Genomic DNA, 22,230 nt, shown 5'->3' on the forward strand with positions numbered 1-22,230 from the left:
AGTCCCAACCCTATTCCTCAAAGATCTGGCTGGTGTTAGCCAGGTTCTAAAGGAGTTATTCAATCCAACAAGATTTTGCAAAGCACCACTTATATGCCAGGCATTATGCTAGATACTGGTGATACAAAGACAAAAATGAGATTGCCCCTGCCTCCAAGGAACTTACATTTCTACTGGGGGGAAAAGCGCCAGTCACAAATGAAAATGAAAGAGAGAGGACAGAGATTTCAAACAGGCACAGGTGGGGAACGAAACCAGCATTGGATTGGAGCTGTGCCTCCCCCATAATGCTAAGTTTCAGTGTAGTAAATCTGTAGTAGTGAGCTGACCCTGCCAGTTTCCTGAATTCCTATCAGTGAACAGGTTCTGGAATCATCACCAAGGTTCAGGTCCAGACCAAGACAACCTGGAAGGATTACATAATCCAAACTGCAACGAGAAGTCCCATCGAATTCTACACATCCCAGAGACTTCATCTAGAGACCAGGCTAATCCAGGGCCACCCCAGGGACTCAGGTATACACATTCAGGTTAGGGATAGGGCTCCTTGTTCAGCCCCTGCCCCCTTTTTGGCCTATGAAACCCCTCCCATATGAGATGAATCCAAAATTAATCTAAGTGACCCAGGGTCTTCTGCCTCAGGATTCCTGAACCTGCTTCAGTCCAGTCTTGTATCACTGTGGCCTGCCTAGGCTCCAAGTGACTGGAGTTGGGATTGGGGGTTGGAGGATGGCAAAAGTGAATTCACCCAAATAGTCACCTCACTACTTAATGTTAGCAAGGTTTTATATTAGGCAGCTTGCTCAGAGACAGAGACAGATAGGAAGAGAGAGGCAGAAAGAAAATGAATGGGAACCGGGAAGATTCATCACGTTTAAAAAAGACTGAGAATCTGTAAGCAGCCTCCTCCCAGGGGTGGATATATTCCAGGGGTGTCTGAGCTAATAATACCTTTCAGCTGATTGTCCATCTGTTTGCAAGCAGCTGGCCATCTTTCAAAATGCAAGGTGCTAACAAAGTGTGAGATCATTGTCAGCAGTGACAGGCTAATCCTGGTGGCTGGCAGCCCTATCTGATTACCTCGAGCCCCCAGGGGCACCTAGGCTAAATCCAGGCTCTGCTCAGAGCTAGGCTATGCTTCCTAGGGCTGCTTTTCCACAAACTGCTTCTGCTGAATCTGATGAAGATCCCACCTTTCGCCCACAGATCTGGACAATCCCCGTGACCTCATGGTGACAGCCTCTTCCGAGACCTCCATCTCCCTCATCTGGACCAAGGCCAGTGGTCCCATTGACCACTATAGAATCACCTTCACACCTGCATCTGGAATGTCCTCAGAGATCACTGTACCCAAAGACAGGACCTCATACACACTTACAGACCTGGAGCCTGGTACTGAATACATCATATCAGTTACTGCAGAAAGGGGAAGACAACAGAGCTTGGAATCCACAGTGGATGCCTTCACAGGTACTGGGACTGCAGAAACACCTAACTCAGTTCAGTTTTGACTATTAGTGATTTGGCTCATATCCCCTCCCAAAGGCATGAAAATCACAGGTCTTAGGACTGGGAGGGATAGTGAGAGCTCCAGCCCCTACCTACATATCTCTACCATTCCAGGGAGCAAAACATCTCTTTTGTTTTTAAAGTCCATCATGCTTTTGCAGTTGAAATAGACTTAACATACATTCTAATACATATTTCAAGGAGAAAAGAGAAGAATGAGAAAGGGAAGGGGGGATGAATAGGAAGGAGAGAAAGATGAAGGGAAAGGTGGAGGAGACAGAGAGAGAAAGAGACAGAGAAGACAGAGACAGACAGAGACAGACAGAGAGAGGAGCTCATGGGTAAAACTGAATCTTTTGGAGGTAGTTTACAGGAAAGAGAAAAGAAGGTGAAGGGAAAGGGAGGAGAAAGAAGAGAACGGAGAAGGAGAAGAGAAAAGGAAGACATAGGAAAGGGAAAAGAGGGAGAGAAGGAAAAAAGGAGAGGAGAAAATGGGAAATGGGAAAAGAGGGGGAGAAGGAGGGAATGCCAGAACACGTGGTAAGAATAGAAAAGCAGCAAGAAAAGTTAGTACTAAGAAAAGTAGCAGCCCAAAGAAGCTGGCTTTGTTTCACTCCTTTCTAATAGGCATTCATGTCTTCCAAAGTAATTAGGTATCCTTGAAAAAAGAGATGCCCTCTACTATACTACACTGGCTTAAAGCAAGAGGTACACAAGAAAGGGAGCCTTGACCCAGTCTTCTCCTAGTCCTATCCAGGCATCTCCCTTGACTAAAAATACCTTGCACTAGAATAGCATTGGAATTACCCAATGCTAAATACTATTGGTCACAGAGGAATAAAATCAGACCCTGACATCATTCCTGCCCGTGAGCCTATGCCCATTCCTCTGTGGGGAAGTGCAGTCTTGAGGAATACCTGAGGGGGCCAACAGACTCTTAGTCCCTATTTGTAAGGTTTTTCTAGAATTCCAGACCATGTTACTTTGTAGGCAGTAGGCTATGGAACATCTGCTGTATTGCTGGTACCTAAGTCATCAAATTTCCTTTTGGTTTATAGGTTTCCGTCCCATCACCCATCTACACTTCTCTCATGTCACTTCCTCCAGTGTAAACATCACCTGGAGTGACCCATCCCCTCCAGCTGACAGGCTCCTGCTGAATTACAATCCCCGAGATAAGGAAGAAGAGGCTTTGGAAGTCTCACTGGATGCTACCAAAAGGCATGCCATTCTGATGGGTCTGCAACCAGCCACCGAGTATATTGTGAACCTGGTGGCTGTTCATGGGATGGTGACCTCTGAGCCAATTGTGGGCTCTATCACCACAGGTAAAGTCAAGAGAGAGTAAGGGGAGGAGAAAAGTAGAAGTAAGTCAGCAGTAAAAAAAAAATTAGGGAAGTGGGTTTGCTCTGGGCTTATGCTCTGAAATCTCTATGGTCACAAATCTTCTCAAACTAAACCAATGATGGCAGTGAAAGGGCTACCACAATCAAGCAAGCAAGCATTTATTAAGCACCAAACACCATGCTAGATGCTGAGGGGGGGAAAACAAAAATAACCCTACCCTGAAGGAGCTTACATTCTGCCAAACATCAGCAGAGTATAGGGTATTGTAGAAGCAACAAAACACTGCCCATCTTGCTCCCAATTCAAAGATTTCTCTTCTGTGAACTTTAGAGGTTCCATAATGTAATGTCTTATCTTGTTGAAGTTAACCTTCTACCAGCTTCCCCTTTTTCCCATTGGCCATTATCCTAAGCCAACTTGACTTCATGCGGTTTGGCTTCCTCCCATGTAATACATTCCTTGTCAAATTACTTACTGCCTATGTGACCCTGACCAAATCATTGAGTATCTCTTGGTCTCAGTTTCCTCATCTATAAGATAAGAGGACCTCCATCTATCTGTAAGATAGAAGACCTCCAAGTCCACTTTAGGCTCTAATGTCTATGACTCCATGATCTGATGTACAGCTTTCATCACATCTTCAAAATCTTAGGTAAGGCTCCCCTGGAGTGATCCTTTAGACCAATGTGTACCTGTGATGGCAGAGATGGCATTCACACAGTTGAGAACTTCTCCATGCTACTTTCAAATGTTTTCCCCTGTTAGAATGTGAACTGCTTAAGAACAGGGATTGTCTTGCTTCTATTTCCAGTTAGTACAGTTCTTTGGACATTGTAAGAACTTGATAAATGTGTCTTTTATTAATTCATTCATTCCTACCACCAACATTATTGGCTCCTAGACCAGACAGGAAAGGAAAGGGACTTGGTGGTGGGGGTGGTTGTTATTTTTCCAAACCTGTGCCTTTTTTTTCTCACCCTGCCAATCTAGGGATCGATCCTCCTAAAGATATAGTAATAAGTAATGTTACCAAGGACTCTGTGACTGTCTCCTGGAGCCCTCCCATTGCGTCTTTTGACTACTATCGAGTATCCTATCGACCCACACAAGGTAAAGCAGTAGTGACTAATTTATTCAGCCTAACAAAAATTAATATATGGCATAGGACCATACAAGAATGCTGGCATGCTTGGGTTCAAATATTGGCTCTGCTATTTACTTCATATGTGACCTTGGGCCAAGTCACTAAACCCTCTGGGCCTCAGCTTCCCCATCTTGTAACACAAAGAATTTGGACTAGATGACCTCTAAGGTCTCTTTCAGTTCTAATTCTATGAACTATGAACTTAAATGGTCTTTGGAGTTGAGTAAGAATCTTTATAGAAGAGTAATTACAAACCAGAGGGCAACAGACTCATCCCTGCCTGCTTTTTTGTTTTCCTTTCCATGGTAATTTCTGATGTTCCATTATATTAAATAGTTTGATGATTCAATTCAATGCAATTTGAGAAGAAAAAAACAGTGGATCCCATTAAAATCTTGCCTACTTACCACCCCACTTCTGGAACAAAATGTAATGCAGTTCATTAAAATCTACGGGAAAAATTTAGTTGTTCACCAGCAGTACTAACTAAGCCCTATTGTGTGACATTGAGAAGTAATTTGTCCTGCTAAGAGGAGATGCATAAACCAGGATTCAAACTTTAGGTGGGAGACTGGACCGGGTGACTTCAGCTGCCTCATCTTTATAAAAGAGCCCAGGGTGGGCAGTTTAGGGGTGATAGTAGACCTCAAAAATCCATTTCTAAATTTCTAAAATTCCCTGGTTCTTCAATTTGACAATTCCTCCCAAATCTGGCATTCTATGATTCTATGGAAGTTAAGATGAGGGAATAAAGCCAAAGACCTAGAACACCAGGGGATGTCTTCAGGAATAGCAAAGGTGCCTTTATACTAAAACAATTGGCATGGTAGCCATGTAGCCTCTGCCACACTGGACAAGCTGCCAATCAAAGGAAGCTGGCATCGGGCTCTGCACATTCATCACGTGCAGCTCTTGCCAAAACCTGGTTCGTGATGAGATGCAGTGAATAATCACACCCATGATGGGGTGGGGGGAGGAGTGATGGGAATGGAGTTTGCCAGAACATCCCCTCCCATGAAATGTCAGGATAATTTTTGCAGCCATGCCTTTAGATATTAACCTGGGGCAAAGGAGGAGATGAGAAGGTGCCTTGGAAGTTGCCATCTCATAGACAGACCAACTAGCGTCTTTATTTTTTTTAACATCTTGATTTGGAGGAAACTTGAATCTCACTAACTCCTTCACCCCTAACTTGATTATACCCAAACAGACATTTGGATCTCCCATTCATGCTAGACATTAGGTTTCCTGAAACATGGAAGTCACTGCTGAAATTTAACAGTGAGTTTTTATTCTTCCCAGTGGGGAGATTGGACAGCTCAGTGGTGCCCAATACAGTTAACGAATTCACCGTCACCAGCCTGTATCCAGCTACAGAATATGAAATCAGCCTGAACAGCGTTCGAGGCCGAGAGGAGAGTGAGCGCATCTGCACACTTGTGCATACAGGTAGGATGACTCTCACACAGGCACTGGCCCCATGCACTGATCTTCCCTTCCAACAGTATTCTCCACTTAACAACAGAGCAGAATGAAAAGAATGTTGGGCTAGGATAAAGGAGACCTGGGTTCTAGTCCTAGCTCCATCAAGAAAATTTGGGGGGAGTGATTTAAACTGTCTGCAACCTCAGTTTTCTCACCCATGAAATGGGGATAATGGGATCTGCCATGCATAGCTGTTGCAAAGATTAAACAAGATCACATATATTAAAGCACTTTAAAAACTGTAAAGCATTTTACAGATGTAATCTATTGCCAGCTTAAGCTTGCACTGCTCTGGAAGGGCCCCAGCTGTCTACTTCTTCAGCTGTGCCCTAGCCCCTGAATTCCCCCAGTAATAGAAAGTAAGAGAGGCAAAAAGTGAAGTCCTTTGTCCCTAAAACAGAGAACCCTGGGTCAACAGTGAGTGATCCCATTTTTGTAGAGGCAGGAATGCACTAGAGCCATTGTTACGTTTTCAGTATGAGCATTTATACCTCAGAAATAAGCAAATGCTGCAGATCATGTCCTGATTTATTGTCTTGTTGATTATCTTGACTTAAGAAAATGATGGAGATGTTAATGATGCTGATTGAACTTAGAATGTGCCATGCATTCTTTTTCTTTTTAAAAGAGCCAGTTGTTAAACACTTAGCAGCACATTGAATAATGCTAGGTGATTCATAATTTCTTTAAAACTCCTCTTGTCTCTCTGTAAAATTATAGTATCAGTCACTCACTGCCTAGGAGGTCCTGGAATTATTTTTTTTAAATAAGTTTTATTGATGACATGGTAGAAATAGGACTGGACCTAGAGTCAAGAACACCTGAGTTTAAATCTTGTCTCAGGTATTTACTGTGTGTTCCTGGGGAATTCACTTAACTTCTCTGGGACTTATTTTCCTCATTTACTATAATAAGAGACTTCATTTATAGAATAAGAATGAGAGAGAATGGTGTCTTCTAAGATTCCTTGCAATTCTAAGTTGATTGTCCTCTGTCTTTTATTTCCACATTGAAGTCTCTTCCCCAGGTTGACCCGTCTTTTGTGACAAAGGAAAACAATTAAGTAGAAACATCTAACACAGAAACCCTGTCTGATGCTGTCTATAATATTCTGTCCTATTAGACCACTCCCACAAACACATTTCTGCCTCAAGGCAGTAGATACATTTCATTATCTCTTCTCCAGCACCTTCACTGATTTTCCCATTACTCAGAGTTAAAAGTGTCAAGAATTTCAGAGGGCATTTACACCAAGCCTTAGCTTCTGATGTGGAAAGTGCTGTCTTACAAAGCATGAAGCATACGGAACCTTTCTAAGCTTCACTGATGGAAGGAAGTTGCTGTATAAACACTGAATCATCCCCAGACAGGTGAGAATCCATCCTATTTTTAAAGCACTCCAGAGAAGGAAACTCCACAGTCTCCCTTGGCAACTCACTGCAGTACTAACTGTCTGTGTTGGGAAAGCCCCCTATAAACTGTGACCTACATCTCTCAGAGGGTAGCTGCATTTGTCTTTGTTCACTTATGATGTAGTGGAAAGAGCATGAGATTGGAATTCCAAGTTCAAATCCTGGCTCGGATGCCTATTAATTGTATTCCAGTCATTTAACTCTTCTGGGCCTCAGTTTCCTCTTCAATAAAATGAGGAGGTTGGAGCAGACAACCTTTGAGGTCCTTTCCAGCTCTCTTATTTGCAGAATAAATATACAGCTAAGTCCCCTTTAGCACAAATAACCTCATATGATTCAACTTAATGCTGCATATTTCCATTGTGTTATGACCGATTAGCATATTTTACATAATTATAACTACAAATAGCACTAATTTGAATACATGGACACTTCAGAAGATTTATTGTTTGCACTAATTATTTGCCTGACGAGATCTTGTGTAGGATCAAAAGAAATAATGTATGCAAAGTGCTTTACAATCCTACAAGAGCTCCATAAACATCAATTGCTATTATTATTATTATTCATGGAGGTAAAAAACAGCTAGCCAGTCTATTTTTAAAAAATTTTTACTTGAAGGGCAAGACTCAGTTTCCTCTTCAGCCTTAGACCAGCTAGTCCACTTCATTAGCCCTCCCTGTCAGGTCCCTGTGCAAGCACACCCTGATTCACTAAGTATTCAGTCATCCTAGCCCAGAGTAGAGCAACACCGTCCAGTGGAAATAACACTGGAGGTAGTCAGAAATCCTGAGCTTGAATCCTAATCATACTACTACTATTATTACTATGAATAATAATATCTAACATTTATAATATGTATTAAGATTCACAAAACACTTTTACATATTTTATCATTTAATCCTCACAACAAGCCTGAGAGATAAATGCTATTATTATCTCCATTTTACAGATGAGGAAACTGAGGCTCACAGAGATGAAGAGACTCACCCAGGGTCACACAGCTAGTAAGTGTCCAAGAGAGGTTTTGAACACGTCTTTCTCATTCCAGGTCCAACACTCTATCTACTACACCACTAGCTAGATGTCTTCACATTAATGCTAACATTCATATGGCACTTTAAACATTTAATTTTTAAATATAATTTAAAAATTAATAAATAATATTTCATTCAACAAACAAATAATTAGGCAAATTAAATTTAAGCATTTGCAAAGCACTTTATATGTTATACCTCTTTTTGGTCCTCATAACAACCCTAGGACACCGGTACTATTATTACTTCTGGTCTACAGATGAAAAAACTGAGGTTCATAATGACTGTGACTGAGTTGCCCAGGGTCACACAGCTAGTAAGTATCTGAAGTGGTATTTGAACTTAGATCTTCCAGGGTCTGGGTTCGGTGCTCTATCCACTAATAACATTGCTTTCCCTAACTTCCTAGTTGTGTTAACTTGGGTAAGTCAGTCACACTGAATCTCTATTTCCTCCTCAACCAAGTTAGAATAATTCTGACACCACTCACCTCACAGAATTGCTATGAGGATCAGATGTCTGTAAAGTACTTTGTAATATTTATATAGCATAGCTCTATGTAAGTACCTTTTATAGCATTTGTAATATATTATAATATGCCATATACACTTATATAACATGTACCCTATGTTATTTATTATCTCATATTCCTATATACTATGCATGCCATATTATGTTTAATATGTGGTCTACACATGATATAAGCAATCCAATAAGCAATTTTTTTTGGCTGGGCAATGGAGTTAAGTGACTTGCCCAGGGTCACACAGCTAGTAAGTATTAAGTGTCTGAGGCTGGATTTGAACTCAGGTCCTCGTGACTCCAGGGCTGGTGCTCTATCTACTGTGCCACCTAGCTGCCCCACAGTAAGCATTTATTAAGTACCTACTATTAGGCAGATGGTATAGCAGAAACAGATCTGACACCGGAATCAGAGGACCTGACTTTAAACCCTACCATTGATACATATTACCTGTGTGACTCGGGCCAACTGACTGAACCTCCTTGGGCTTCTGTTCCATCATCTGGAAAATAAGAAAGCTGGGCTAGCTGGTGTCCAGCTCTGGGTCTATGCTCCTACTTGCAGATCACTAGGCATGATTATTTAAGCCTGTTCTGACTAACCTTAGCAGCTGCCCAAGGCAATCTGTCTAGCCCAGACCATCTGTCTTTCCATCTTCCCTGTAATCACAGTGAATGGGAAAAAGGTGGGGTTCCCTCAGCAGGCAGCAGCCTCAACCCCAACATTGGGGAATTTCCTTGCACCCACCACCAAGCCAGAGACAGTGCTCTTTGAGATGAATGAAAATCAACTTTCTGGATTCCTCATTACTTCTTCTCACATTGTCAACAGTCTAGGAAAAAACATCTGGAAGGCAATGAAAAGCTTCCTATAGGAACAATGAAGTCCTCTCCCAACAGGATCCTATAGATTTGCTAACCCTCACCTTACACTAGGCTCCCTTCCTGCCAGAAGCCTATCCATACTTTCTTGTAATTCCTCTTCTCATTCTGTTAAGCATAGTTCCTAGTTGTGTCAGTAAACCAAATTACACAGAGAGCATAGATTTCAAGCTAAAAGAGACTGTGGAGGTGATTGAGTCTAAGAACTGGTACCCAGTGAGCCGTGGAAAGCTGCTTCAGGCTGCGGAAGAATGTTAGAAATTTGGTCCATCACCAACTGGAAATATTTTCATCCTAGGAATTTTCAGAAGCTTCCTGGCTGAAAGCAAAGGGAGCAGGGGAAATCTCTGGTCAATCAAAAAACTTTTGTCTCTTTGTATACTTTTTAAAGTTTACATACTTCCAGTGTTCATCGGATCTCATCAGAGCAAGTGTGCTTTGTCCAATACAACTCCTCCGCACCCTCATCTTCCTTGGTTCTTACCTATACTCTCCCATGAATCTTGAATGGATTCTCTACCCAACATTACAGAACTTCCTTGAGGCTAAAGGTTCTTAACTTTTGAGGGGTCAAGGACCTCTTTGGCAGTCTGGTGAGGCATACGGACCTCTTCCCAGAATATTTTTTTAATTATTGAAGGAAATTCAAAATTTCAGTTAGAGGTTAATGAAAATAATTAATAATCAATAACAATAATATCATATCTAATGAAATAAAGATGTAATTTTTCCATTTCTGTTCATGAAACATCCTGAAATCTCTTCATAGATCCCTAGCCTGCACAACCTGCTCTTGGCCTTTTATAATTCTGTGGCCATCACTACATCACTCAGATGGCAAGCCCATCTGTTTAAACCACCAAGACATATAAATATGAACTAGCCTCATCATTATCATCACCACCACCACCATTATTGTGGCTATTAATTATGAAGAACAGGTGCCCCTAAAGCAGATGCTTAACGATAACCAATTAGAAATGGCCATTAACACTGACTCCCCTCACCATGGTTCAGGTACGCCTAGTCTGGGAGCCCATATTTTGCTTTTTTGGTGCATAAGGTCTATGATCTTAAATTTGTTGACAATGGGTCCCTCTCCAGCATATTTATCACATTTTGTCTCAGGGAGGTGACTTGGGCATTTACACAGATTGTTATGTATAGCGAGACAAGTATCTTATCTCTAAAATTTTAGTTTGGGATACTCAGCTTTTGTTTGGTGAGGAAATTATCTCTACCAATGTGGAGCTTCCTGGGACAATGAGACGTTAAGTGACTTTCCAGGACTCATTCAGCCAATGTGTCAGAGGCAGGGCCTCAAACTCAGGTGTTCCAGGCTACAAAGCCTGCTCTCTATCCACCACACCAGTGCTGTCAACTCAAATAGAAATGGGAAGCCATTGAACCTTACATGAAGATCCCTAAGGGGCCACATATGGACTAAGAAAGCCACAAATGAACATAACCTATATTTGATTTTTTTTTTTTAGGAATTGAGGTTAAGTGACTTGCCCAGGGTCACACAGCTAGTAAGTGTCAAGTGTTTGGTCTGAGGCTGGATTTGAACTCAGGTCCTCCTGACTTCAGGGCTGGTGCTCTATCCACTGCATGACCTAGCTGCCCCTATTTGATTATATTTTTAATTTATTTTGTTAAATATTTCCCAATTATATTTTAATCTGGACTCCACACAGAGTGCTCTGCAGATGTAGCTTGGAATATCTGACATCTCTGGGGCTGCACCGTTCTGCTTCTAACTAAAGCTAGCTTCTCTGTAAATACCACCCTTAATCTCACCTGGATCTCATTTGCAGTAGCCAGTGATGCAAAGTGCAGATTTAATAATCTCTCAAGATTTTCTGAGTGTTTGGGCAACCTAAAATTCTAGGTGTATCTAGGGTATGAGAATCGTAGGCAAACTCTGGAAGCTCAAGTAGAGAATAGAGAAAGACCAGTCATAGACATTGCTCCCAAGAATCATGGGTTGATTCAAATTAATTGAGCAAACAGTTATAAAGTGCCTACTGTGTGCTATGCTAGAAATTGGAGGTGCAAAGATGGGACAGGTTATGGTCCCTGCCCTTAAAGAATTGACAATCTGGTGGGAGAAATAAGACAAACACACAAATGACTATCAGAGTTAGAATATAAATAAGGAAATGTAGCTAAAAACTTTCTCACAGTTGGAGCTGTCCAAAATCCTAGAGAGCTTTCTCAGGGGGTAATAATGATGATAATAGCTACTAGAGAGGCAGTATGGGGTAAGGGGGAAAGGCTTAGATCTGGAGTTAGAGTATTCATGTTCCAATCCCAGTTCAGCCACTTGTGCAACCTTAGGCAAATCACTGTCCGAGCCTCACTCTCCTCATCTAGAAAATATGGGGTTGGACTAGATGGTACCTTGGGTTCCTTTCAGCTCTATAATCTATGATATTATAAGCTAATATTTTCATGCTGCTTTTAAGCTTGAAGTGAGTGATATGTGTGCATGTATATATGAAATTTTATTTGAGGTAGTAAGTTCCCCATCATTACAGGTCTTCTAGCAGAGACTGGATTACCATTTGTCAGAGATGTTGGTATCCTCTTCAGTTGTTGGTTAGACTTGGATGGCCTCTGAGTTCTCTTCAAATTCTGGGATTCTGAGAAATGTGCAGGAGAGCTCCAAAGTGCAGAGTATGAATATTTTAAAAGGGAGAGATAATGTCTAGTTTTGGGTGGGGATGGGGGGAGGGAGAGGAGAGGGATGGGTAAGGGAAGATTTCATAAAAGAAATGACACCTGAGCTGAGCCCTGAAAGAAGAAAAAGATTTGAAAAAGCATAAATGTAGGGTTCCCTCCAGGCATGCATAGCATGTTATATTCAGATGGGCAGATGAGAACAATTTGTTCCAATGGCCATGAAGGTGGCTGAGGCAGGCACTGTGGAGCAGTTAGAGTTTAGTCAGACATCAAAGATGCCAAGATCATCCGCTGCATCTCAGGCCATTGCTAGTTGCCCTGACTTTTGTCTTGCCACTGGACTTCAATGACTCTGGAAGAGAATGAGGCTGCGGACTTTGTGCAACTCTGCCTTACTTAAATCCAATTTTCATGCAAGTTACAACATTACCCCATGATGTCATTGGTCCTTTTCAAAAACGAAGTATAAACTACAGCAACATGATATATAAAGGCAAGGTGGAACATTGCAGTACTTACTTAGCCTCTGTTGAAGAATCTGACAGAGTAGGGCTCCCTCTCTGATCACAAGCCTATTATGAGGTGAGCAAACTCCACCTACCCAGAAAGAGAAACACTGGTTTCTCCCAAGTTGCCTTCGATGCCCAGGGAAAGAATGTCCAGCAGCAGGGAGGACCTTCTGAGTACATGGAATAGGTAATCACATTCGAAGTGAGACCAGAGTGGCACTGGGAAAGTCCACTTGATCTCCAATATCTCCTGGCCCCAGTGCAAGCTGTCTGCACTTCTGCCCTGCAAGGTTCATTCATTTGGGTTGAAAGCATGACTTTCTCCAGACATCACTTTTTAAACACATTAAAATGCAAAATAGACCAGGAAGAATAAATTGAATCACTAACACCTTTAGTATGAGTGGGTTGATCAGATTGCTTTCCTTCCTAACAAGATAAAACTTAGTTTAACAGTTTCACAAGAACCTGTCTTATCTTTCCAACTTGATTATAAACTCCTGGAGTGTGAGTTGCCTTGTATTCTTGTTGTATTCCCCTCCAGTATTTCGGACTATGCTATGTTTTCATATATTGAACAGCTGCTCAATAAATGCTAGCTGATTGGCTCAGGTAATGAACTGGAAAAAGAATGAATTACATGAACCAAGAAGAGGGGGTGTGACAGAATGAAAGAACCAGGAGGTTACAATGGAAAGAGCATCAGATTCAAAGTCAAGAAACTTGGGTACTGTGACTCTAATTAGCTATGTGACTTTGGGTGAGTCACTATCTCTCCAGACAGTGTTCTCATCTGTAAAATGGGATAGAAGGTGGTCCATGTTGTCTTTACAGTCTTTTCCAGGTCTAACGTTCTTTGGCTCTCTAGGCAAGGATATGGGATGAAATGGGTATGAGAGAGGCCAGAGGCTGGGAAAGAAAATCTTTCCCTGATTAATGATTGTGCCTAGACAGTGGCATCAGAGGACATGGATTCAAATCCTAGTTCCACCATTTTTTAAGTGTGTAGCCTTGGCAAGTCAATGTCTCTGGATGTCACTCGGTCTCTTCAAGGGGTTGTACCAGGTGGTCTCTAATGCCCCTTCCAATCCTAAACCTGGGATCTGTGCTTCATGGAATCCTGCCAGGTCTGCTGTTCTTCACCTCCCCTCCCCCCACCTGACTCCTTCCCCTCTCATCTGACATTCTCTACTGCCTTTCAGCCATGGACAATCCCGTGGATCTGGTTGCCACCAACATCACCCCAACAGAAGCTCTGCTACAGTGGAAATCACCTGTGGGTGAAGTGGAGAACTATGTCCTTGTACTAACACACTTCACAGGTAGGTTTCTTCAAACCTGGGTGAGTGAGCAGGTGTGCATGCCTGTGTGTGCACTGGGATTGGGTTGGGGGAATGGGGGAGGATATAGGATAACTATCCTGCTTGGAGACGAAGCCACGAGGCAGTGATGATAACTCTGAGAACAAGAGGAGGAAGAAGGCTTTCTCTACTCCTCCCCCCTGCCAAATATGGTGAAACATAACAGAAGGCACCCAAACCATAAAAGCAGTGATTTGTCAGTCTGTCTGTCAACAACCAGTTACTAAGCACCTACTATGTGCGAGGGACTGGGTTCACATAGATAGGCAAAAACACAGTCCCTACTCTCAACATGCAAATAACAACATATATAAAAGATATACACAGTGTAACTGGAAGGCAATCCTCAGGAGGAAGACCTGGGAAAGGCCACAGATAATGCTGGACCCGAAGTCAAAGGACCTGCATTCAAATCCTCCCTCTCTCACCTACTACCTGTGTATGTGACTGGAGGCCAGTCATTGAACCACTCTGGGGCTCAGTTTCCTCATCTGTGGTGAAGGGGGTTAGACTAGATGATCTCTAAGGCTCCTTCCAGCTCGAGGCTTATATCTTATGATCTAGCAATATTGCCTGGGTTTCAAGTGGGCCTCTCCTGAGCAGGGATTCCTTATTCAGTTCATATCCATATGCACTTCATTTCAGTTGCCGGGGAAACAATCCTAGTGGATGGAATCAATGAAGAGTACCAGCTTGTGGACCTGCTTCCTAATACTCACTACACAATCACCATGTACGCCACCAATGGACCACTTACCAGCAGTACCATCGACACCAACTTCACCACCCGTAAGTACCTAATCATTGACCTAATGTCCCAAAGGGTGCACCTCTATGTTAGAAATTATATGTTCCAATATGTTAGACTAGATAAAGGCCTTAAGTCCATGCATCTTAGGGTAGTATTATGAAGGAAAAAGAATCTGAGACAGCTGAGTGGCATCATGGATAGAGCACCGGACTTGGAGGCAAGAAGACCTGAGTTCAACATTTACAAGCTGTGTGAATGAATAAATGAATGAATGAATGAGTGAATGAAAAAAGACATTTATTAAATGCTTATTACTGTATATACGAAGCATCGTACTAAGTGCTGGGGATAGAAAAAAACAAACAGAAAAATCAAGGCATTTCCTGCTTTCAAGGAGCTCACATTCTAATACGGAGACAATACATGGAAGCTTTTAGCTGCAAGCCAGATGGCAAGGTCCCATGGTGTGTAGGGAGCCACAACAAAGTGGATGGTAATGAAATAAATGCCTCTTCTTTACTCTCATTTTCAGTGACAAAATCCTATCAGTTTCTGGCATTGAATCATTTGACAAGGACTTTGGTGGCAAAACTTTCTTTGCCGGGCTGTTGGTTATTGTCTCTCCTTCATTTTTTGAAGAGGACCAATGACATCATGGGCTGATACGTTGACTTGCCCAGTGAATTGGATTTAAGTGAGGCAGAGCTGCACAAAGTCATTGGCCTCACTCTCTTGATTATCAGACGGCATCTCCCAGACTATATCTGGGCAAGTCATTTCAACTCTCTTAGCCTGAGCATCATTATCTGCAAAATGGGAGTAATAATAGCACCCACTTCACAGGATTGTTGTGAAGATCAGAATGAGATAATGTGCAAAAGTCTCATCAAATCTGGAAGCACTATAGAAATGCTAGTTATTATTAGTAGTGTTTTTAAATAAGCTGATGTGGGGACAAAGGAAGACCATTTAGAATGCAAATATCCATGGAAAGACATAAGCTCAGAGGTCATTGGACATCTTGGTTCTGAGATTTAAAAAATAAAAATATTTTGAAAGGATTTGAGGGCTGAGCAAATTGGTTTCATTCATTCATCCATCCAATGACTGTTTATTAGAAACCTGTGATGTGATGGTTGCCCTGTGAATTTTATTTTTATACAACATTGTGATAGCAACCAAGAGAGATCTGAGGATAATTAAAACACAATTCCATCTCAAACAGAGCTAACAGTTTTTGTCTTTGTGTTCCCAAAGCTTAGCATAGTTCTTGCCACACAGTAGGTACCAAATAAATGTTTGTTGAGTTGACTTGAATCAAATCGAATCTAGCAGTGAGGCTATAACACACAAATAGCACATACCATAGAATAAATGTCATCAATACAGAGAAGCGACTATGAAAAGTGTTTCAGCCCTGTAAAAGAGACAAAGCATTGACTGAGTGCCACTTGTTAAGACAGTTTTCCAGCTTCAGGTCTCTGATGTGTTCCTTGGCTTTTGATTTAGTACAAGTCTCAGAGACTGGAGGCACTGGGGTCAGGTGCTAGGGGACTTTCTCTAACAGTGGAATGATGAGGCACTGAAGGATAGAAACTAGTCCAATAATCTACTGGGTTACAACAAAGCAACTGCAAACTGCCACTTATCTACCTGAGTGAGTCACAGGGGCCAGTGAAAGCAAGCTTCAGCTCTCAGCAAATCAGAAGAAAATCTATTTTAACTGCTTCCTCTCATGCCAGGGCTTACACAGCAAGGTTTGATAGAAAGGGTCGGGTTAGGGATCCAGAAGAGCCAGATGGATGTCAGAGGTCTGGACAGGAAGATATCACATCCACAAGACAGTTTGTTAGGGAGCAGCTGGTATAAGCGTACTACAAAATCCAGGTGAGGCATCAGACCAGAGGTCAGAAGATCTACACAGGCAAAGAAGACCAAGCAGGTACCAGGGGGGTTTGTGGGGGCCTGTGGCAGCACCAACCAATGGTTTTGTATATTGCCACCTACTCCCTGGAATCCATGCCGCACTGATTTGGGTTTCCCCACAAATTCCAGCTAGACCCATCATACCACCCCGATTGTTTTAACACAACTTCCTTCATAGATAGTTGATTTGAATATTCTAATGGAGGAACAAAAGAGAGATGATGGTTCATGATCCGGGAGGGGGGGTGGGGGAGGATGTACCTGCAGAGTAGTATGATAGAGGAAGTCCAGACAGCAGGAAGGAGAACCAGAAGAGGACTGAAGACATGGCCGGGCTGGGCACTTTCCTCAAAATGAAAGACCTTGACATGAGTATGCTGGAGCCAGCTTACAGTGGCTTGGGAGAGCCAGTTGTTAAATTTTTAATGTGAGCATTAACACCTTCAAAATCACTGCACACTATAAATCAAGCTTGACTTTTGTTTTGTTGACTGTCTAGACTTAAGAAAGTGATGGAGAATATACCAGTTCTGCAGATTAAACTCAAAAGCGCATCATGTGTAATTTTTTTTTCAGAGAGCCAATTGTTAAGCATTATCCAGCAAACCATTGCAGTTATCTAATGTCTTTTGAAGTAGTAGTTCGTTATGAACAAACTCTTTCCCTGCCCATTAAGGAACAGGGTCAGAGAATGGGCAAAACTCAGCCTATGAGTACACGCCAAGTACACAAATGGAAATAATGAAGAGTATGAGGGCTTGTGGCCTAACTGCTCTTGAGAGTTTCTCTCTCTCTCTCTCTCTCTCTCTCTCTCTCTCTCTCTCTCTCTCTCTCTCTCTCTCTCTCTCTCTCTCTCTCTCTCTCTCTCTCTCTCTCTCTCTTTCTCTCTCTCCTTTACAGTTCTGGATCCCCCCACAAACCTGACTGCCAGTGAGGTCACCAGACAGAGTGCCCTGATTTCCTGGCAGCCTCCTGTGGCAGACATTGAGAACTACATCTTAACCTATAAATCCAACGATGGAAGCCGGAAGGTGAGTTGTGGATAAAGGCTGAGTCCAATCATGCCAATCACTCAGGAGTGAAGGGTCAAAAGAATTAGGGGAGAACACACACCAGAAAGAAAGGGCTAGGCTTCAGCCATTTTTCACCAATTTGGTCAAGCCAAGGTAAACTACATGACACATAAATCGTGGGATTTAGAGCTTGAAAGGCCATTAGGGATCCTATGGTCAAACCCCTTTATTTTACACGTGGGGAAGCCCCTGAGTTTTCTTATTATGGTCACAAAGTCTGTGTCTACACATCACACAATAAACATGAGATTCAGCAAATTTTTGGTAAATATCTTCAATGTTGATGGTTCTAGATAATTCAGATCTCACATAGAAAACTTGAGAATGGGTAGGGCCATCCCAGAGAGACTAAGGGATTCCTAGACAGCCCTTAGCATGGGTTCTCCACCATGGTCTAAATGGTTCAGGAAGTAATGAAAAACTTAAATTGCATTTGTTCTTAATTATACCCCAGATAGAAGTGGAGTAACGTTTCTGACTCCGTCTTCCCCAGACAGAGTAGAACTGCCTTTCCATCTTTTATGATGCCAGCTTGACCACGTCTCTGTGAACAATGACTTCCTTTTGTCCTTTTCTTTTGATGTCATGCAGGAGTTGATTGTGGATGCAGAAGACACTTGGATCCGTCTGGAGGGACTTTCTGAGAACTCTGAATATACAGTGCTCTTGCAGTCAGCCCAGGATACTATTCACAGTGTGATCACCTCTGCTAGCTTCACCACAGGTGAGGAAATGATTGGGGCTTTCACACATTCACTTCCCCACACATACCCCCAAATAGCAACATGGTACCTTATCATCTTGGCTGAGTCCCGGCCCTCAGTGAAGCTCCTGAAGGAAGCTGAGCTGCCTCTTCCTGCCAAGGAACTTATTTCTTCTAGTTCTGCCTTTGCTCCACCAGGAGCCCTGCAAACATATTCACTTTGACTAAAGATATGGTAAGCTACTGAAGACTTCCTCTGTGGCCAACTTCAAGGAAGGACACCAAGTGAAGCCAATTTCTTCTTCCAAAAGGCTTTTCCACCAAAGACCATCCTTTCCATCTTGGTCCACACATCCTTGCCTTCATAGACTTTTCATCTATTCTTCCCTCTGTCTCAGAGACCACACAAAGCTGGGACATGTCCTATAAATTAATGGATGAGTGAGCGAATGAATAATAATAGCTAGCTAACATTTATGTAGCTTTAAAATTTTCAAAGTATCTTACAAATGCTATCTCATTTTCTCCTTACAACAATCATGGGAAGTAGGTGCTATTATTACTTCCATTTTTACAGATGAGGAAACTAAGACAAACAAAAATTAAGTGACTTGCATAGGGTAATGCAGCTAGCAAGTGACTGAGATAAGATTCAAACTCTGGTCCCCTATCTATTGCATCACCTAACTTTCTTGCAAATAATATAATAAATAGGCAAGTTAATTTATTAAGCAGTTGCTATGTACTGAATGTTGTGCTTGAGTTCTGGTGATATAAATGCAAAAAGCAAGACATCCTTTTCCTTCAAAAAGTTTACATTCTAACATAGAGCTAGTGGAGTGGTAGCCTGAGAGAGAGGTCTTTTTGTCTAGGAAAGAAACCGTGGGGATAGTGAGGAGGGCCATAGTCAGAATGTGTGCATGATGCCAGTTTCTACCATCTCCAGAGCTGATTGTTAACTTTTCAGTGTGAGCATTTACACTTTGAAAATCAGCAAATGCTACAAATCAGGGCTTGTTTTCTGTTTTCTTGATGGTCTAGACTTTAAAAAGTGATGGAGAAAATGTTAGTAATGCAGATTAAACTTAAAAGTATGTAATGCATTTTTTTTTGAGAATTGGTTGTTAAACATTTACCAGCACACCCTTGGCCATAGGACAACTGATAGATATATCTTTTCCAGAAATGGTGGTGTTGACTTGATTGTTTTATTCAGAGTTAGAGGTGGAAAACAGAAGAAGGAGAGGGAAAGTAAGCATGCACAGCAATTCAGCATGAAGATGGCCAGAGAACAGTAGAATTATAGGGTCAGGGTTGATCTATAAAAGAAGGTCCTGTCCTAGTCTCCAGGATGTAGATTATCATGATCATGTCCAGTTCTGAGTCCTGTCCCTGCTACATAGGATTCATGTGTGTGCATGTGCACATGTGTATTAGTGTACATCCAACATGCAGATCTAGGATATTTATTTCCTTACGTGCATATGTACATGTAACTTTATCTACACCATCTTTCTTGTTGGGCTAGTTTCTTTTCTTAAGTTGCCGTCTTCATGTTGCTACAGAGAGGTGGGTAAAAGCCCCCACATCCACATTCAGTTTATTAAATTGGGTCTAGATCAAGAGTTAGGTCATGAAAGTGAGGTTGGAAGGCAGAGCAGCATGTTTACCAAGTAATGGGTAGCAAGTGCCCCGCCCCCTCTTAAGGTGCTAAAGCCTTCACACCCTTTCAAATTGCTTAAAAAATCTAGAAAATTGATAGCCTGCCTGAGCTCTGGGTTCAAAATCTTCCCTACATTGTCCCACTACAAGGAAAGAATCCTTCAAAGTCCTTATTCCAAGTCACTTTTGGAGATTCCCAACCAAAGACCTAGGGATTATGAAGAGTTAATTGGAAAGAGACTAGAGGCAGAGCAACTATTTAGAGATTGTTAAAGAGTAAAAGTGAAAAGCAGTAAATGCCTGGGTCAAGGTGGATATAGTGGAAATGCAAAGGAGGGTGGAGAAGAAAGAGATAACCTGGAGGTAGGATCAGTTAACTGCACTTAGCTACTGATTAAAAGTGATGTAAAAGGGAAGAGTCAAAGATGACTTTAGAATGGGTTGATCCATTCACATGGCTTCCACCCTAGTTCTGTCCTTATCATCTCTTTTCTTGACAATTGTTGTTGTTCAGTTGTTTTTCAGTCATGTTTGACTCTTTGTGACCCCATTTGGGGTTTTCTTGTCAAAGTTACTGAAGTGATTTGCCATTTCTTCTCCAACCCATTTTACAGATGAGGAAACTAAAGCAAACAGGGTTAAGTGACTTACCCAAGGTTACACAGCTAATAAATGTCTGAGTCTATGTTTGAACTCAGATCTTCCTGACTCATTATCTCTAGGATCAAAAACTCTCTTCCCTTCCTTTTTCTTCTTATCCTATCCTTCCCCCTTCCCTTGCCTTCCATTCTCTTTCTTCCCCTTCTCTTCATATTTAAAATCCTTCACAATCTAATCCCAATCTCCCTTTCCAGTCTTGTTCCACATCACTTCCCTACATATGTTCTACTGTCTAGCCAAAGTGGCCTCCTTCCATTGCACTCCATCTCTTGTCTCCATTATCTTTGCCCTGGTTCTCACACATACCTGGAACTCCCTCCTCATCACTATCTCTTAGAGTCCCTCCTACCTTTCAAGGTTCAGCTTAAGTACCACTTTCAACAGGAAGCCTTCCCTGACCCTCATAGTTTCTAGCTCTTCTCTACCCCTTTCCCTCCCATAAAAAAAAAGCAATGATTGCTTTGTAATCATTTTGTATATATTCAGTGTATACTTCTATGTGTTCATGTTGCTTCCTTATAAGAATGTTGGCTTCTTGAGATCAGAGACTTTTATCCCCAAGGACTAACATAGTACTTGGTATATAGTACAAAAGGGTGCCTAATAAACGCTTGTTGATTAATTGATTGGTTTAGGAGGCTTAGATGGGCTTTGAAGTCTCTTCCAGTTCTGATATTTTGAAATTTTGTGACTTGGATTTTTTAATGAAATGAATCACGACTTAAAGAGAATTATTTCCCTTAAAAAAATAGATGGCAAGTACTTGAAAGAAACTCTATCTGCATATTTATTAGACACAAACTTATAATTTCAGCCCCAAAAAATGCACAAATTTCATTGCTAGCTCTATACAGTATGAGCCTTTAATTCATGTCTTGGTAATGCTACAGCTAGTTGTCATGAGCATTATGATAATATCACAGAACGTTTCTGTCTTTTGGTGACATCTTGCATCCAGAGAGAGTCTGCAACCTGCCAGCTAAAATAAAAGTCAGGAACCACTTAGCTGCTCCTTCTGGGGTGAAGCCTAGGCCCTCACCATGTGCAAACATACTAATATCTGAGGCAGGGCTATAACTAGGATGGGGTGATTAGGAAATTTAGGGTATTGAGATTTAGACAGTGCTGATATCACTTAAGAGTCTTTCAGTGGAAAACAACAACAACAACCCCTAGAGCTTAATAGCGAGAAGTAGGTTTCCTTCTTTGGCAGCCATATCCCCAGATAAGCTCCTCCCCAGCCCTGCTCTGTGTTGTCCCTTCTCCACCTCAGCAGTTACATCTTAGTGTCTTGGGGTCACCACAGCCCCACCACCACTCTGCAGAGTGCACATTTCCTGCTGCTTGCCCTCAGTACAAAAAAACTGTACTGTAAGTGATTGTCATTTACATCATAGTGTGAATGAGTTTCAAATATTTTTTCTGAGACTGGGTTTTGATGGAGGTCAAAGAAGGAGAACATAAAAGCACTGAGTCCCTGAGGCAAGGCTTGGGAAAACATCAAGAAAGGGAAAGGACAGAAAAGGGCAAAGCCTGGGAAGTTATCGCCTTCTTTAGCCACA

General features: G+C 41.9%; 1 protein-coding gene and 1 long non-coding RNA gene across 6 annotated transcripts in view; one reads left to right on the top strand and one right to left on the bottom strand.

The window, feature by feature from the left end:
* TNR (tenascin R) overlaps positions 1 to 22,230 on the top strand; it is a 346,743-nt gene that overhangs the window by 296,110 nt on the left and 28,403 nt on the right. For both annotated transcript variants that reach the window (XM_020970485.2, XM_020970486.2), the window contains 8 exons: positions 1,207 to 1,470; positions 2,568 to 2,837; positions 3,847 to 3,966; positions 5,303 to 5,449; positions 13,735 to 13,854; positions 14,539 to 14,682; positions 17,471 to 17,601; positions 18,235 to 18,367. In XM_020970485.2, coding sequence (XP_020826144.1) covers positions 1,207 to 1,470; positions 2,568 to 2,837; positions 3,847 to 3,966; positions 5,303 to 5,449; positions 13,735 to 13,854; positions 14,539 to 14,682; positions 17,471 to 17,601; positions 18,235 to 18,367 — 1,329 coding nt within the window. The remainder of the gene's footprint in view (positions 1 to 1,206; positions 1,471 to 2,567; positions 2,838 to 3,846; positions 3,967 to 5,302; positions 5,450 to 13,734; positions 13,855 to 14,538; positions 14,683 to 17,470; positions 17,602 to 18,234; positions 18,368 to 22,230) is intronic.
* The window catches only part of LOC110196972 (uncharacterized), a 154,104-nt gene continuing 146,794 nt past the window's right edge, over positions 14,921 to 22,230 (bottom strand). For all 4 annotated transcript variants that reach the window (XR_002321369.2, XR_002321366.2, XR_013487359.1 and 1 more), the window contains one exon: positions 14,921 to 18,769. This is a non-coding gene — a long non-coding RNA (uncharacterized LOC110196972). The remainder of the gene's footprint in view (positions 18,770 to 22,230) is intronic.

Source organism: Phascolarctos cinereus, unplaced genomic scaffold, assembly GCF_003287225.1.
Source record: "Phascolarctos cinereus isolate Bilbo 61053 unplaced genomic scaffold, phaCin_HiC Scaffold_5;HRSCAF=322, whole genome shotgun sequence".
Taxonomy (NCBI): Eukaryota; Metazoa; Chordata; class Mammalia; order Diprotodontia; family Phascolarctidae; genus Phascolarctos; species Phascolarctos cinereus.